The sequence below is a fragment of the Prunus avium genome, chromosome 4 (genome assembly GCF_965620075.1).
Source record: "Prunus avium chromosome 4, drPruAviu1.hap1.1, whole genome shotgun sequence".
NCBI lineage: Eukaryota > Viridiplantae > Streptophyta > Magnoliopsida > Rosales > Rosaceae > Prunus > Prunus avium.
In genome coordinates this window covers 26,301,097-26,319,273 of record NC_142287.1, presented here as the reverse complement: position 1 = coordinate 26,319,273, position 18,177 = coordinate 26,301,097, and the positions used below count along the sequence as shown (strand labels likewise).

The following is an 18,177-nucleotide window of genomic DNA, read 5'->3' as shown; positions in this document are numbered from 1 at the left end:
TTTTATGTCCCTGTACATTTTTTCTAGTTAGAAACTTTAAACCATACCTTCACGGCTATCTACGCATGAAATTCTACTTTCTGTAGAAAGTTTTTCAATGGAAACAAACAGAACCAAAAAGCACAGCTATTTTTTCCAGAAACCATATTCAATCTAGAATATTCTATATTAACAACTGAAAGAAAGACTATAAGTTGTTCACAGATAAACAACGCAAAGGGCAAGACTTTACAAAGTCATAGGGTTATGAAGAAAAAGTAGTTGAAGAGAATAGCGAAAAAAAAAAAAACTGTGATTGGTTGTTGAGAAACAGTGAGAAAATCTGAGAAAAAGAAATCATGAATGTTGTTAGCCGAGCTAGGATTTCATGTGGGGGGGGGCCAACATATACACCGAATACATATCAAAAAATTTACAATCTTTCAACATTAACAGGGCACAAAACAATTATATATGCATAAAAAGGTTATACGGAATAAAAAGTAACAAGAAGGGGAAAAAAAGTAACAAGAAGGGAAAAATTATAACAACATAAGAAAATCTTACTTGTAAAGAATTAAAAATCTTGAAGCAAAGTTGTAGGAAAATAACAGTTGAGCAAACACCACAAATATAAATTTTTCTTTGCAAACCTGAGAGACAAGTACGGCTTGAGACTCCAACTTCGTTTCGAGTTTTTATCAACTTGGGTCATATAAAAACCAAAACTTTTATTTTCCTAGTTTCTTGCTGGTTGGCAAAAGGAGATTTTGTGGAGAACTTGATTTGATTGGTTGCCTCTAATTTCTATTAATGTGTTTACTAATCAGAATTAGAATTCTCATCAGGAATTGAATTCCACTTATTGAGGATTCCTGTGTTTACTTCACATTAAGGAATTAAAAAGTAAGTGGGGCCCACACAAAACTAGGAATTGAATTCCTGATTTTAGAGGAATTGAATTCTTGGATGGGAAGTGGTATTCTAATTATTGGAGAACTAATCAATTAGGAATTCATCTTTTTTACCCATTATATCATCACACAATTTTAAAATTTTCAAATATGCAATCTGCTTTAACCCACCAACAAGGATATTTTAGTAATTGGGTCCACTCATACCCCAATTCCATATGATTTAGTAAACAACTTCAATAGAAATTCGGAACCTAATTTTCTCAATCCAACTCCGCCTAATCCAAACAGATTAGTAAACATGCATTGTATTGGTAGAGCCTAGAAATCCCTTCTTCTTTTTTTATCAGAAAGGGCCCAGCAATCCTTATTCACCTCTACTTTTGTCTTTATTGCGGGCCTGGCTTTGCCTTTGGGTTATTTCGGTTTTCGGATCCCTTATTGGGCTTTGCCGTTTGAGCTTTCAAATCAACATTAAAAAATCAACCCAAAAAAACCATTTTGAAAATCTTCTATCTAAATAACCTTTAACTACATGGCGTCGAGCAAGTGGGGTATGGCTCAATCGGTTGTGTTCCTCTATCTATATCTTTATGGGCAGAGGTTCAAAACTCTTAAGCACCAAATGAATATTTCTCCTCCCCTAATCGCTTGTAAAAAAAAATACATAGAATTGATTATTGAGGCGATACACAATCCCCCTCCAATAAAGGCACAAAGTTGTTAAAATCTTTAGGTTTAAATTACAAGCAGTAAAAATTTTAGACTACACAACAACACAAGGCCTCCTAATGCCCTCAAACCACCAAGTTGGAGAGTCATTGACTCTTAGTTTGGAAAGCAAATTATCATTTTTCTAATGACAAAATGTGCTTAACCAAGGCCTCCAAGGATTGGTATGAAGAGCCACCTTGTTTGATGCAAACATTTGCCTTGTCCATTAGCTTGAAGATTCTCTCTCTAATCTCCTCCCCTTCTTTCTCCACCATTATTTTCCTAACTGTTGTTTCAATCTCACCTCTTTTCATCCGATGCTCCAACTGTAACCCTACTTTCCAAACATCACTTACACATCTTGCATTCGCCATTTGATCACTGAGACATGGCATGCAAATCATAGGGACCCCCTCACAAATGCTCTCCAATGTAGAATTCCAACCATTGTGAGTCCAAAACACTCCAACAGCTGGGTGGGCCAGCACCTCCTTTTGTGGAGCCCATTTCACAATGTGGGCCCTCCCATTCAAGGCCTCTAAGAACCCACTTGGCAGTGGTTCAAGCCACTCCGACCCATGGACTAATCCGGGTCGGATCACCCACAAAAAGGGTTGGTTGCTGTTGGCTAGCCCCCAAGCCATCTCCAAAAATTGGGCTTCACTTATTGCAGCAATGCTTCCAAAGCTGACATAGATGACAGATTTTGGTGCTTGGGAGTTTAGCCATGGAATGCAGCTTTGGTCTTGTGATAATAAGCTGCTACTTGACGAAGAAGAAGAGGCTGCAGGGAAGCACTTGTGAAATGGGCCTATTGGGAAAATTGGGATGTTGAATTCTTGGCGAATTGTGGCCAGTGAATTTCCTTCAAGGTCCTCAAAAGTATTGAAAATGATCCCATCTGAGGCCTCAGTTTCTTTCTTCAGGCCTGACACTAGTTCATAGTATTTTTCTGGCTCCATAGTTTTGAGCACCGGAAGGTCTTTGACTTTGAGAGGTGGAAGCTCTATAACTGGTTCTTCTAGTTGAGAATCTAATGACACCAAGATAAAAATATGCTAATGAAAATATGAAGTAATTGAAAGCGTAGGAAATTGTTGTCACCCAAAAATTTAAGTAATTGTCAAGTGTAATAGCATATATAACAATGCATGTAGATTTTGTGGCAAACAGCCAGGGAATTTGGACTTTCTCTTTGTCTGGATATCTTTGTTTTTAACTAAATTGTTTATTAAAAATCAAAGGACTTTTTCCATCTTAGTTAAATAGGTTTGATGTAGTCAAATAAAAATACATTATAATTCTTAGACTTCTAATAAGCGAATTAGATTTAAAATGAAGATCAATAAAATTAAAGCATCTAACTCAAAACCTATCGATAATGAGCGGATATGCCTAACATCTTACGTACTGTAGTGCAAAACTTGACATTCTTGGTATGAGATTTTTGTGCTTTGAACAAAGATAAGCAGAGGATCTGGATCCACAACGAAACATGTAAAGAAAGAAGCTTAATAAAAAACCACACCTTGTATGGGGAGGTAACCCTTTTCCAGCAGAAGTGGAAATGCAGCATAAGCAACAAAGGAAAAGGCAGCTGAAGTCCTTAATAGAATCCTTGGGAGCTTAAGGCTCTCAGCAACAGGTTGAGTGAAGTGAAACAGAAGGTCAGAGATCAAGCAAGCAACAGGCTCCTGATTATCTGATAGCAACCTAGCCAAGCATTCTCTGAAGGGTTCAGAACACTTAACATTGAGAAGAGAAATAAACGCCAAAATATCGCTTGTGGAGGCCTCAGCTTGAGATAAGGCAACAGGAATTGAGTGGAAGGTGAAGTGTGGATAGGTTGAAGGGTTGAGAGAGTTGAATTGGGTGTGGATGATGGTTATGGAGAATCCTTTGTGGTGAAGAAGGTTGGCCAGTTCTAGCATGGGGTTTAAATGGCCTTGAAGGGGCATTGGAAACAGTATCAATCTCAAACCCTTCCTTTGCTCCATGTTAGAATTTAGAGGGAGCCTCTGTGAGATTTCCTTGGCTTTGGCTTCTGATTCTTGTCAATTCTCAATGTTAGGCATATGATCAATGTAAATTCCATGTGGCCCTATGTTCCTTAACTAATATTATTTTGCCACATTTGTCTCTTTTGTTTTAGAAGCATACATGAGAGTAATATTCTCTCCGGCGGAATAGGTATATTTAATATTACAACTAGAAAAAGGGGCAAAAGTCAGGGTTTGGAAAAATAAGATTAATTAGGTTTATTTGTGTATAAATATTTTTATTACCTTTATAGCAAACGCAAAGAAAAACATTAATCTGAACTCAAAGATATTTTGTAACACGAGAGTTATGATATATTAGAATAACAAACAACACCTATTGAATTTGTAACACAAGAGTTGCGAAGATTACAGCTAATTAAAAACATTAAGAAAAATAAAATGTCTAATTATATTTGTTAAATTGTACTTAACGTTAAAGAAACAGTAACTCTCCATTCTCTATTATTTCAGTTTCATACAAACTTGATAGAAAAACATGGTTCAGAAGGAATATCTTTCCTGCTGGCGGGTGGAAGGGTCGGGCATGATGCAGACCAGTGTTTACCTGTAGTCAAACAGATACCACAATTCTTGAGAATCGCACGTCCTTCATCTTGGCGACAACAGGACCCTCTAAAGAACCAACCACATACCCTACATACCACATCACAACCACTGCCAAGAATTGCATTCTTTGGGACATGATCCTTGTAAGGGCATCGTTGTGGAATGTGCTCACCCACCTTTAAACAATACTCGCATTCACCTGTTTGCAATTTATAAATCTATTATCAGATACAACGAAAACAATAAAAATAATTATTTATAGAAAAAATAAATGAATGAATGAGGATGAAAAATCCCAAATATCAGTCTTGTGAGCACATGATATTGAATAACAAGAGTCTTTGATGAAATATATGTAAAATTGTAAATAGAGAAGCTACAGACGCAAGGGGAGGCAAGGGTTTGTTGGGAGGAGGAGCCATATAATTTTATTTCTCTCTCTCTCTAAAATCAAAGGCATACCAATATCAGGACGAGGGAGCTGGAAGGAAGGAATGTAGGTGCCATCAGGACCCGCCTTTGTTTCTTCAGCTTTGCTACCTATTTGCAATTACATTGTTAAATACAATAAAAAAGTGATGATGTCAAAGAAGTTAGAAAGAATGAGATCTATGATCCATAAAAAAATAACTATAATATTAAATGTCGGTTATCCAATATGCACACACCAAAGTAACTTGGATGCATAAATTGTCTTCAAAAACAGAATTGATTCGACATTGACCAAACTAAAAGAAAAAAAACTTTCTTTTTTTCCAAAATACAGAGAGTCCAAGCAAATTCCAGATAATCTTCCTCTCAAACCCTAAAAACAAAAGTCAAGAGCATACCAGGAGCACTAAGACATAGGAGAGGAGAATAAGTGTGAGCAGCAGCAGCCCTTGGTTCTAAATAAAGGGCTAGTAAGGCATGAAACATTTAAATAAAGGCCCTTTTACTATTCTATTCTCTCATTCAAATACTGCAAACATAAAAAAGCTTTTTTAGAAAACTGGTCTAAAAACACTGAGTTCAAGTAATTAACCATTTGTCTATCAACAATCCAAATTCAGAGCAAAGGCATGCCACCATATTTTTCAATTACTTCCCAAAAATAAAAGAGAAACGTGCAACACAAAAATTTTGTCGAAAAAATACACCCAAATAACCAAATGCACGAACTCACTCAAAACTAATCTCCCTGTAAAATTATTTCTAAATCAAATAGAACTAAAATATTGTTTGAGACGAAATACATGCACCAAAAAGTAAATATTTTCGATCTAAAAGAGAAATCGTCATACACAAAAGCTGAGACATAAAATCTAAAGCCCAGGTAATTAAATTGCAAAAACTCTTCGTTAGAAACCCTTAAATTAAAGGAAAAAAGAAAATCATACCGATTGGCCAGCCGAGTTTCAAAAGTAGAGACGTATCGTGGTGAAGGGGGACCATCTCTGGTGGGCAAAAGACCTTTCCGCCACCTTTCTTATTGACGACAACCGAATTGCCACAGATTGACAAATCGCTGATGCGGGGGATATCTGGCGCGAAAAGTTCCTTTGCACCGCGGTCCTCATTGAGCCCCACCGACTGGGCATCCGATTTCTGGCAATCTAAGGATAAGACAAGGTCCATGGATGAGTCTGTTGGAAAGAGAGGAATGCTGCTGCCTGCAGAGCTTTGGATTTATTAGGGTTCAAGCTTCACATAGAGATGAGATTGTAAATTGTGAGATTAAAAAAGGAGGTTCTTTCAATAAAATTAGTTTTATAGCAATAAAAATTAAGTCCGTCATACAACTTAGCCCAGATAAATTATTTCTTAATCTTTATTATTTTAAGACGCTCCCAATGTCGATTCTTTCTTGATTTTTTTCTATTAGTAACCTAGACATACATATATCAATAAGAATCATTGTTTCTACAACTCGAAAGATGGGTTCTGGCTCTTCTGACAGCAAAACCATAATATGCTAAATCACAGCAGAATTGCAGATATCGGGTAGTCAAATTAAAATTCACAGAAAAACCAAAATATGTTTTTGAAGCCAAAGAATTGATACCTGAGAATAAATCAGAGCCCCAAGTACACCCTCACTCAGTAAACGAAGAACGCTAAGTATATAACCAAAATAAGAAAATAATAAGAAATCCTGAAGAAGACTCTGTATGTAAATAACCAGAAGAATAAATAGAAGAAGACTTAGGGTTACCAGGCTACGGTTTCCTCCTGGTAGAAGGTGAAGGCTCTGTTTGTTTGTTCGGGTGGTAGCGTAGCGTGTGAAGAGAGTTAGGGTAGCTAGACAAGAAAAAGAGCGCCCGATAATTTTGGCTTTTCCCTGTTTAATTCCACAATCTTTTGTTTCCTTTTTTAGAACAATTTTTTTTTTTAATGAACAAAAGTTTAGGGGAGGGAGAGGCTACTCCCACACCCAGGGCCAGAGTAAACGTGCGACCTAGAGCTGGTTGGATTGACGCAAGGGTCCATTATCGCCTCCCCCCTCCCCCCCCCCCGGATGGACCATCACTTGTAGGGGGTGCGCAAGATCCAATCCAATTGGCCCAAACCGACTGATCCAATTCAATTTTAATCAGTTTTAATGATTTGACGGATTGGATTGGATATCCTTAATTTAAAAAACCGACATGATTTGATCGGATGACGGATTTGCTTGTAAGAAGTCAATCCAATCCAACCTAGTTAGTTTCATGCTTATTTTTCTCATGTAGGTAATTGTTATTGAGAAAGTTATGAACATTTTAAGTAATTTGATGGAGTTATGTTTAATATATTCTAAAATCAAAACGGAGTGAGGGTGAAAGGGAAATGATGAAGGGGAGAGAGAGCCCGAAAGGGTGGGTGGGTTTGGCTGTGGAGGTGGAGTGGCTGGTTCGGTCTCCATGGATATGGTGGACAGAGAGTGGGGTAGAGGGAGGAAGAAGCTGTTGTTAGCAATAAGGAGAAAAGGTCTCACCCTGCACCCAATTCCTCTAAAGTATCTGGAGTGATTAGTATTCTATAATTTCTCAAGTATCTGCAAGAAAGATTATGAACCACAAAAAGCTTCATCAAAATGGGAAGGATCATGAATTCACATATGAGGAGTTTCCCTGGAGTATTTGCAAAAAAATAATAATAATTAATTAAAAAAAATAAAATTCATGCAAGCACAAAGGATTATTTCCCTGAATTTGCACATTATCAATATTGCTGTTGTAATAAGAAGCTTGAAACTCATTGAGAGAAAGGGAGAGAGATTTTGTTGTTTTTTTCCCTTTCATTATTTAATATTTTAATATTATTTATTGAATTTAAATTAATTTTGTGGCGGATCCCATATTGGAGATGGTCAATCCGGACAATGTTAAAGGTTTAGAAACGTTGAGTCTCAAATTGAAAACTTAGGGCCTATTTTGATACTGCACATAAATCTGGAAGAAGTAAAATGTTGTTAATCCTTGTTTGTGACACTCTCCCTCAGCCATTTCTCATATCTCCAACGACTCCATTCTCCATCATCTTTCTTTCCTCTTTTTCTCCTCTCCTCTTCTTTCCTCTTTCTATCTTCTTCTTCTCTTTTTTCCTCTTTTCTTCTTCCTTCTCACTCTCTCTCTCTCTATTTTTTTTTGCTGCTTTCTTTTTTTCTCTTATTCTCTCTTCGATTATTGTATTTATAATAATTTAACTAAAACTAAAAGTTTAAAAAAAAAAAAAAAAAAAAAGAATTGCTCAACACCAAGACACGCAGTACAAAACCCAGAAAACTTGATTTGTTTTTTAAAAAAAAGAAAGAAAGAAAAAGCAAAAGAAAACCAAGAACTCGTTCTTGCACCTCTCATCGTCCACCACCACCTCCGACTGCGATTGAAATTAACAAACCCGACGGTGAAAAGTAGAAAATAAATCAATTTAAGTGTGATGGGTAATCACTTGAAAATCATATTTCATGTCGGCCAAGAATTACCTAAATTAATATATATATACACATAGACTTTGCAAATGTAAAATAAATTTCTTTGGATTAACATAAAAAAAAATCGAATATATATCTTTGAATTTACATATTCTCTTGGAGGAAAAAAAATATTTACATCCCAATATGTAAAAGGAATATAAAAGTGGCTTTACAGCCTTGAAAATATTACCTTCCCACTTTGGATGCTCTAACATTGTGATTCAACATATTTGACAACACCACATATAATGATAAAGAGAAGCATTACTCTGCTTCCAGAAAACCAAAGTATATTCGAAGTGGTCCCTACATGATTTGCACCTACGACAAATCAAGTATCAATATTGATATTTCTCTTTTTGTTCTATGATTTCTTGAATTGCAAGTATGGAAAGTCTTAGTCCAAACGGTAGGAAGAGTTTTTACTTTCCTAATTAACAGAACAACGCTAGCTGCTCTTATAAAAGGGTGGCATGGTACTTGCAGTAGAGACAACATCAAGCTTTCTTTGTTTCTTTGCTACATCTTGGCCTGTAACAAAACTGAATCGCCCGGGGGTACGTAAGAAACTGCACCTATTTGCTATGCTCTCACCTTTTTTTTTCTTCTTCGTTTTACATGTATAGAATAACTCTCTTTTTTTCCTCTGCAGTAAAGGGGCCACACACTGCACTTTCTTGCACACATAGACGGACTACTCTGGCTTATGAGCCAAAAAGACATAGCAACTGCAGTAGTCCCTCCTTTTTTTAGCGAACTACAGCAGGCTTTTTGGTTTTTGTTCTGCATCTTAGCCTTCACGAAACTGCACTTGTGAGCACAAGATTGCCCTTTTTATTTTCTTTATTTCCTTTTTTTTTGTTATTTTTCTTGTCAGTGAAGACTGACTCTTTTTATTTGCCTGCAGCCAATCTCTCTCGCTTTCTCTCCTGCTGCGTCAAAGTAACCACGCCAGTAACAAAAGGTAGCAATATGTTTCTGCTTTCTCTTGTTAATGTATATATGATGTATGTTTATGTTATTATATCAAAGTCTAACTATTTTCTTTGCTTTATAGTTTGCACTTAGTTCCGTGATAGTATCAATGATCAAAAAGTTTGACATTTCATATAGTTGTTTTTGGACAATTGTTGGCTGTTGCTGTTAACTCGTTGAAAATATCTTTTATTATTTGGACTTACAAAACAGCTGACCTTTCTTTTTCAACAAGAAATTGGTGATTGTAGTCGGGTTGCACTTATGTTTTGCAATATACTATTTGTTGCACTAATGTACGTACACTTGTCCACATATGCAGTGGAACATGGGAATGGCTGAGGCATATTCTATGATCAACAAAAAATTGCAGAACGTAGTTTCAGAACATGCATACTTGGAGAAACCCAGGGAGAAGTTGAAGGTTTATGACATTACCACTACTTTACAAAAATACAGTTTATTTTCCTTTTAGGAGGAAGGATGCTTGCATAATTCACTGATTCTTTAATTTGGTGTATCTTCGTAATGTTATATAACATTTGTTGTCGTCTTATTTTCCCGGCCGTATTTGTTTTCCAAACAACCTCATACAGATGCATCTTCCTCTTTGTTGTTTTTTTATTTGTTAGTGTAATGTCTTTAATATCTTTTGAATTACTTCATTGTAGTTGCCTAAATATTTTTATTTATTTATTTAGTAAAGACAAAAATACTCAATAAAATTTAAATTTTTACACAGATAGAGGGATGGGGCACAACAAACATCGCTATTATTTGTGGTCAAGAGATCTTTGTTGGCGTTGATACGAGGGGTACAAGTGGTGACAAGAAAGGATTTATAGAGAATGAGGAAGCTGCTAAATTATGTCTAATCAATTATTGCAACATACTAGTTGCCATGGCGGGAGATTCCGGGCAAAGTGTAGAAGTGTTAATGGATGTGAATAAAGAGTTAAGAAATGCAATGCAAACAAATGGGGCAGTAGATGACAACATCCATCTTGCAGCAAACAAAGCCCATGAGTATATTGGCAAATGGGAATCGGAGTATGGAAAGGAATTTCAGGGGTCTATTGTTTTAGCTGGGTTTGAGAAAAAGGATGGAAGCTTTTATCCTCATACATATGTCGTTCGTAGTTCTAACTTTGTCCACACATCCAATGATAACGACGCAATTTTGAATGGATCTGGTGGTGCACATATTTGGGATTATTTTTTGACTTGGAGGCAAGAATATTTTGAAGGCGTATTAGAAAAAATGAAAAGGGCTTTATTATATGCATCCCTTTTTGATGAAATGAGTGGTGGATTTCTGCGTGTGGTTAAGTTGACACAATCTAGCTTTAATACCGAATATTACAAATCGGTCCTAGAAGCGCTTTTTGATCATTGCGATGAATTCGCTGCATGTCTTTCCCATTCATTGATCTTTTTGTGGTACAGGCGTGATCAGGACTATACACATGAGTTTAATGTGCTTGTGGATGGTGTGTTCAAAGAAAAGTTGCTAGGTTATAACTACAATGTTGTCATAGGGCTAAAAGGAACATTCGTTGTACGACTCGTACATTTTCATCGCTCAGTTTGTGATGAACCATATGAGGAAGTGAGAAGAAAACATGAAGTTTTTGCTCAAAATCGTCACATGCGACCGCAACATCTTGATGACCATGATGTGCCTAGTCAAGTTCAAGCTCTACCGTGGATTATAATTGATGAGCTTGGTACGTCTCCTATTTTGTTCGGTAAGCTAACACATGAGTTGGTGGGAGCTTTACTGCACGTGTAGCCCCTTCATCTTGGGTGTGTTATTAGTTCCCTTGCAAAACTCCCCAAAAGTTTGAAATACTCAACCTGTTTAAACCCAACATCTAGCCCCTTTCATTGATTGATCTTTTGTGATTTCTTTTTTCTTTACTCATTGGACTTCTGCACCTCATTTCCTGGAGATATATCCTTGAGCTTTTCAATATAGAGGTGCATGTAAAATCACTCGTTTGGAAATAAATCTTCAAGTAAAAAGCTTATTTTAATTGTTCTCTTGGACCAACCAGAATGACTTTATATATTTTGGGTTTTAGTATGAACACGATCTTCCTTCATGTTGTTGGCAAATTAATGCTTTGGCTTTGTCTGTGAAAATAACTATAATATTAAATGTCAGTTATCCAATATGCACACAACAAAATAACTTGGATGCATAAATTATCTTCCAAAACAGAATTGATTCACCAACCAAACTAAAAGAAAAAACACTTTATTTTTTCCAAAATACAGGGTCCAAGCAAATTCCAGATAATCTTCCTCTCAAACCCTAAAAACAAAAATCAAAAGCATACCAGGAACTTATGAGAGGAGAATAAGTGTGAGCAGCAGCAGCCTTTGGTTCTAAGTAAAGGGCCAGTAAGGCATGATGAAACATTTAAATAAGGCCCTTTTACTATTCTATTCTCTCATTCAAATACTGCAAACATAAAAAAGCTTTGTTTAGAAAACTGGTCTAAAAACACCGAGTTCAAGTAATTAACCATTGTCTACTAACAATCCAAAATCAGTTATAGCTTAATTTGATAAATTAGCAAAAGTATTTCCAAATCAAATAGAACTAGGATATTGTACCAGACGAAATTCTATACATGCACCAAAAAGTAAATATTTTTAATGCAAAAAAAAGTCATACACACAAAAGCTGAGACATAAAATTTAAAGTCCAAATAATTAAATTGCAAAAAATCTTCGTTATAAAACCTTAAATTAAAGGAAAAAGGAAAATCATACCGATTGGCCTGCAAAGGCCTTTGCCACCTTTCTTATTGACGACAACCGAATTGCCACGAATTGACAAATCACTGATGCCAGGGATTTCTGGCTTGGAAAGGTCCTTTCCTCCACGGTCCTTGTCGAGCCCCACCAACTGGTTATCCGATTTCTGGCACTCCAAGGATGAGACAAGGTCCATAGCTACGTCTGTTGGAAAGAGAGGAATGCCTGCCTGCAGAGCTTTGGATTTATTAGGGCTAGGCTTCACATCGAGTTGAGATTGTAAATTGTGAGATTAAAATAGGAGGTTTTTTCAATAAAAATTAAGTCCGCCATACAACTTAGCCGATATAAATTCTTTCTTAATCTTTATTATTTTAACACGCACCCAATGTCGATTCTTTCTTTATTTTTTCCAAAAATGTTCTCTTACACGGTTGAGAGTTTAGAAACTCAAAGATATACAACATAACCATTGAATTTGTAATACAGAAAATTTATGATATATAGAATAAAAAGCAACAGCTATTGAATTTGTAACACAAGAGTTGGAGTTGGAGAAGATTACAGTTAATTAAAACCATTAGAAAAATAAAATGTCTAATTATGCTTTAAATCATAATTAACTTTAGAGAAACAGTAACTCTCCATTCTCTACAATTTCAGACAAGGCTTGACAGAAATACAATTCTTGAGAACCGCACGTCCTTCATCTTGGCCACAACAGGACCCTCTAAAGAACCAACCACATACTCTACAAACTACATCACAACCACTGCCGAGAATTGCATTCTTTGGGACACGATCCTAGTAAGGGCATAGTTGCGTCATGTGCTCACCTACCTTTAAACAATACTTGCATTCACCTATGTACAGTTTGTAAATCCATTTAGATACAACAAAAACAATAAAAATAATTATTTATAAATAAATAAATAAAGAATGAGGATGAAAAACCCCAAATATCAGTCTTGTGAGCACATGATATTGAATAAGAACAAATCTATAGATATTATGTCGTAAGAAGATTAGAAAAAATGAATCTTTGATGAAATATATGTAAAATTGGTAATAGAGAAGTTGCAGACACAAGGGTTGAAGGAAATTGTCTGGGTGTGGAAGGGGAGGCAAGGGTTTGGGGGAAAGAGGTAGGAGGAGCTGCTATATAAATTTGTATTTTTTTTTCTCTCTAAAATCAAAGGCATACCAATAGGACGAGGGAGCTGGATGAAAGGAATGTAGGTGCTATCAGGATCAGCCTTTGGTTTTGATTCACGTAAGGGATACGTAGGCACCCTGAGGTTTGACTTGGGAGGTTCACATTTTTCTTCAACAGGTTCTTCACCTTTGTTCCCTGTTTGCAATTACATTGTTAATTGCAGAGAAAAAAAAAAGGATGATGATGTCAATGCAGTTAGAACAAATGAGATCTATGATCCATAAATAAATATAATATCAAATATCAGTTATCTAATATGCACACACCAAATTAACTTGACTGGATTCAAATTTTTGACATAATTACACCAACAAAACAAAAATAAAAACACTTTCTTTTTTGCAAAATACACAGAGTCCAAGCAAATTCTAGATAATCTTCCTCTCAAACCCCTAAAATGGAAAATCAATACCATAACAGGAGCACTAAGGCATAAGAGAGGAGAATAAGTGTGAGCACAGCGGCCTTTGGTTCTATTCTCTCATTCAAACATAAAAAGCACACCATCTTCAAGTATTAACCATTCGTCTACCAACAACCATTCGTCTTCAAGTATAGCTTAATTTGATCAATTAGCAAAGGCATGCCACACCATCTTCTTCAATTACGTCCCAAAAATAAAAACGTGCGATACAAACTTTGTTGAAAAATACACCCAAATGCTCAACAAACTCAAAACTAATTGTAGAACTAATTAGTCTTTAAAAGTATTTCCATATCAAATAAAACTAGGATATTGTACAAGACGAAATTCTATACATGCACCACAAAGTAAATATTTTCAATATAAAAAGAGAATGTTTAAAGTAATTAAATTGCAAATAATCTTCATCACAAACAATTAAATTACAGGAAAAAGAAAAAGCATACCGACTGGGCAGCCGGGTTTCAAAAGTGGAGACGTATCGCGATCAAGGGGGACCATCTCTGGCGGGCAAGGGACCTTTCCGCCACCCTTCTTATTGATGACAATCGAATTGCCACGGATTGATAAATCGCTTATGCAGGGGATATCTGGCCAGAAAAGGTCCTTTTAGCAGCGGTCCTTATCCAGCCCCACCGACTGGGCATCCGATTTCTGGCACTCCAAAGATGAGACAAGATCCATGGCTGCGTCTGTTGGAAAGAGAGGAATGCCTGCCTGCAGAGCTTTGGATTTATTAGGGTTCAGGCTTCACATAGAGATGAGATTGTAAAATGTGAGATTAAAAGAGAAGAAGGTTCTTTCAATAAAAATTAAGTGCATGCGCCATACAACTTAGCCCATATAAATTCTTTCTTAATATTTATTATTTTAACACGCACCTAATGTCGATTCTTTCTTGATCATGCAGATCAATATGAATCATTGTTTTAAGACTTTTTATAACTTGAAAGATGGGTAGCCAGGTTGCGGTTTCCCGTTTGTTTTGGTGGTAGCGTAGCGTGTGAAGAGAGTTAGGGTAGCCAGACAAGAAAAAGAGCGCTCGAGAATTTGGCTTTTCACTATTTATTAATTCCACAATCTTTTGTTTCCTTTCAGAGTAAAATTTTAGGAAGATTATGCGAATGTAAAATAAATTTTGGAAAGTTTTTGCTTCTCACCTTGACACCGATCATCCAATCGGATCCGGATCCTCTGCTCTAATTTTCTCTGCCATGATCTGCTTTACTTTTATTCTCCATACGCCACCTCATTAAAATTTAATCTAAGGGATTTAAAAGGAGATTTTCTATTTAAACCCCGAATTTTTCTTTGTTCACCCCAATGCTTAAATCATTAAGCTGTAAGTTTTATTATTGTGTAAAAAGACAAAAAAGGTCATCCAACTTAAAAAAATACAAACTATACACACACCCCACAACTCTTCAAATTAAGTTTTAGAAAAATACAAACTCTTCTACATCCTATTGCCAGATTAATTTTCTCTTTTAAAGACGTAGAACATTGACGAGTCTACCTCTTTAAAATCTGCGCGGGAGCTGATGGAAAGACTTGTTGATTGTTTCGCTGTAACGATCTTATTCTCTTCCCTTTGTTGATTGCCAGTATATTTTTCAAAATCATTATTCATCCCTTTTGTCCCATTGCTATGATTAACGTCTAGTGATCCAGCAAACCCAAAACCGCCATAGCTCTTGTATTCTTGATCACTTGCATGTTTATGCACTTGAAAACAGACAATGAATAAGACTCTGAAATATCATCAAAAAATAAATTTAATACTTACTATTTCTCATGCCTAGAACGTATTTCCTCCTCTAAAGGTAGCTTGTGGGGTTTAAATAGAAAATCTCTTTTATTTCTTATTTTTTCAGCTTGGGGTGTATTTAAGGGTAGTTTGGAAAGATAGTGGGGTTTACTTAGAAATTGTGAAAATTTAAATTAAAAGTTGGGGTGAACTTAGAACATGGGGTGAACTAAGAGAAGTGTGGGGTTTAAATAGAAAATCTCTTTAAAAGTTGACATCCTAAAACAAAAACCCAATTTACTCCTAATTAAAAAAGAAAAAAAAACCCTAACACCCAACTAATGGGATAGTTAACGTCTAAAAGCTGTTTTTTTTCCTTCTTCTTCTTCTTCATGTTTTGTCCTCTTGTCCTTTTTTTCTCCTTCTTGTATAAAGATTGTTGCTTTTGGTGGAGGAATTAAATTATGGGTACCTGACCAATATTAGAAAGGTAAGCCTTTTATTAATTCATGGGTTTTCATTTTCTGGGGTTCTTCTCATTCCTTTGCTACGAAGAATGAAATAGAGAGATTCATAATTTATGTTGGGTTTTGTTATGGCGTATGGGTTGTCAAAGATGGTTTTGTTTTCAATGGATTTTCGTAGTGATGCTTATTGCTTTGTGATGGTGGAGCAAGAAGGTGAAGCAAAAAGGAGAAGAGGACAGAACATGTAGCGAGGAGGAAAAAAGAGAAGAGGACAAAAGTGAAGAAGAAGAAGAAGAAAGAAAAAAATAACTGCTTTTGGACATTAATTATCCCGTTAGTTGGGTGTTAGGGGTTTTTTTTTTTTAATTAGGAGTAAATTGGATTTTTGTTTTAGGATGATGTGTTAACTTTTAAATCCCTTAGATTAAATTTTAATGACGTGGCGTATGAAGAATAAAAGTAAAGTAGATCATTGCAGAGAAAATTAGAGCAGAGGATCCGGATCCCAATCGGGATAATTAATGTGAACCCGAGACGAATCCTATGGAAATTTTTCGACATCACACCTATGCCGGGCCTACTTACAAAAATCGAGCCTCTTTACCTAAAAAGGAAAAGGCCACGAGACTTTCTGCCGAAATTTCAGCAGAGTCTCCCCTGTAAATTGGACATTTCCAAAATATTTCAACCTGTTAAAAACACACAATTTATAACCCAACTTGCAGCACACACAATGCAATACACACAGTTATCAACACGTGATTGCATAATAGGCCTCCAGCCTTCAATTAATTCGAAACAGACCTAGCAATGTTCTTAAGTCGAACAATACACAAACCAAACAGTTAATGATCTCAAACAACTTTACAAATACCACCGAAACATCAAACCGGATTTCAATCCAATAACCACATTAGCATCTAATCACATACTCAGAATCGATCAAACCTTTTAAACATAATATAATTTGCAGCTGCACCTAGGTGAGACTCCAGGCTGCCTACGTACCCTTGGACAAGGGATCAAGCCACACGTAGTTCTCATCTCAACGGTCACAACTCCGATAATAGACAATTATTTACAACCAAACCAACTATACATTTTAGATCTATCACAATTCTAAATCCGATAAAAACACATTGAAACATTATCACTTTCTTCCCAATGCATCGTATTAAGAAGACATCACAGGCCTGGACTAACTCTGAAGGGCCTAGACAAAACAAACTCCGAAGGGCCTGGACAAACTCCGATGGGCCTGGGCAAAATAAACTCCGAAGCATAAATCCCCTAACCGGGGAGGTACCTAAGGTAGTGCTAAAAGCACTCAACTAACATTCCAAGTACGCCACACATAATCAACAACGATAGTACTTTCTCAAATATTATATATATGACTCAAGATACTCGAATATGTCAAACCCATTTATATCACAAATACTTTACAAAATAAAAAATTCAACCATTAAATATAAAAGAATTTAAATAAACCATTAAATTCAACAGCATAAGATTTTCATCACAAAACCATAAGAATAATCTCAATGACCCTCAAAATCAACATAAAACAAAAGACGGTCAAAACTCATCCTAAAGGGTCGTTCTAATACTCCTCGAAGAGTGAAACTACCTCGGAAGACTTACAGTCAACCGAGGGTCTAACCTCCCAAATTTGGTCAACCGGGCCTGCGGGGCCCACGATCTCCATTTTACGAACCGAAAGTTCCTATAGGTTCCACAAGGTCTAAGATACACATCCTACAAGTATTGTCCGAATTGGACGGTTAGATCGCACTAGGGGTGTAAGTTGGATTGGAAAATCCGATTCCGACCGATTCCGGTCCGAATATTTCCAAAAAAATCCGACTCCGATAAATCCGATATCCGAAAATGCCGAATCCGATATTTCCGATAAATGCCGAAAATTCCGCAATTCCGATCCGAAAAATTCCGAAGTTCTCCGAACCCATTCCGATCCGATTTTTCCAACTTGATTCCAAAAAATTCCGAGTTTCTAATTAAAATTGTATTATTTTTAGTTTATAGGTCTTATATATGTTTCATTTCTTATTTGTTATATTTTAGTACCCACATACAAATATTCATACATACTAAACATAGGCTTGGCAAAAAAATATACTAAACATAGTAGTATATAACTTTAAGACTATGGGTAATATATAGTAATATACTAAACATAGTAATATATATTTGGCAAATATGCATAATGTGTGCTTGTTATATCCAAACGTACTACAAATATGGTAAATGTAGGGAGTATCATATCATACTATTATATTCTGTATTCTATGTATGTATGTATTTTTAAAATTTTAAACTATCTTCATTTAAAATTTTAATTATAAAATTATTTTATATATACATGAAATACAACACATAAGATAAGTATGTTAAGTGAATCTTAATAA

The 18,177-nt window shown here is 35.8% G+C and overlaps 2 protein-coding genes and 1 long non-coding RNA gene across 6 annotated transcripts; all 3 read right to left on the bottom strand.

Annotated features, from left to right (window-relative positions):
• Positions 1–1,547: 1,547 nt before the first annotated feature.
• Positions 1,548–3,641, bottom strand: LOC110757585 (UDP-glycosyltransferase 76F1-like). Its single transcript, XM_021959245.2, has 2 exons — positions 3,136–3,641; positions 1,548–2,640 (listed from the first exon to the last, which is right to left on the bottom strand). The coding sequence occupies exons 1-2, from the start codon at positions 3,602–3,604 to the stop codon at positions 1,742–1,744; spliced, it is 1,368 nt and encodes a 455-aa protein (XP_021814937.1). The 5' UTR covers positions 3,605–3,641; the 3' UTR covers positions 1,548–1,741.
• Positions 3,642–3,988: 347 nt separating this feature from the next.
• On the bottom strand, positions 3,989–6,554 carry LOC110757549 (uncharacterized). Of its 4 annotated transcripts, none has more exons than XM_021959200.2 (5): positions 6,411–6,553; positions 6,261–6,312; positions 5,596–5,868; positions 4,679–4,756; positions 3,989–4,415 (listed from the first exon to the last, which is right to left on the bottom strand). In XM_021959200.2, exons 3-5 carry the CDS (start codon positions 5,831–5,833, stop codon positions 4,123–4,125), a joined length of 609 nt encoding a protein of 202 aa, XP_021814892.2. In that variant the 5' UTR covers positions 5,834–5,868; positions 6,261–6,312; positions 6,411–6,553; the 3' UTR covers positions 3,989–4,122. The 4 variants fall into 4 exon arrangements, with proteins under 4 accessions (XP_021814892.2, XP_088108612.1, XP_088108611.1 ...); XM_088252486.1 differs by lacking the exon at positions 6,411–6,553 and having other exon boundaries at positions 3,989–4,214; positions 4,312–4,415; positions 6,261–6,345; XM_088252485.1 differs by lacking the exon at positions 6,261–6,312 and having other exon boundaries at positions 6,411–6,554.
• Positions 6,555–12,482: 5,928 nt separating this feature from the next.
• On the bottom strand, positions 12,483–14,385 carry LOC110748423 (uncharacterized). The gene is made up of 3 exons (XR_015835081.1): positions 13,981–14,385; positions 13,099–13,245; positions 12,483–12,757 (listed from the first exon to the last, which is right to left on the bottom strand). It is a non-coding gene; the product is annotated as an uncharacterized LOC110748423 (long non-coding RNA).
• Positions 14,386–18,177: the final 3,792 nt, after the last annotated feature.

Coding starts and splice junctions, on each gene's coding strand:
- LOC110757585 (XM_021959245.2), bottom strand. CDS start 3,604: ATGGAGCAAAGGAAGGGTTTGAGATTGATACTGTTTCCAATGCCCCTT. Junction 2,641..3,135: donor GGGTTACCTCCCCATACAAG/GTGTGGTTTTTT, acceptor TGGTGTCATTAG/ATTCTCAACTAGAAGAACCA.
- LOC110757549 (XM_088252485.1), bottom strand. CDS start 5,833: ATGGACCTTGTCTTATCCTTAGATTGCCAGAAATCGGATGCCCAGTCG. Junction 4,757..5,595: donor GAAACTCGGCTGGCCAATCG/GTATGATTTTCT, acceptor AATTGCAAATAG/GTAGCAAAGCTGAAGAAACA. Junction 4,416..4,678: donor GCTCCCTCGTCCTGATATTG/GTATGCCTTTGA, acceptor AATTGCAAACAG/GTGAATGCGAGTATTGTTTA.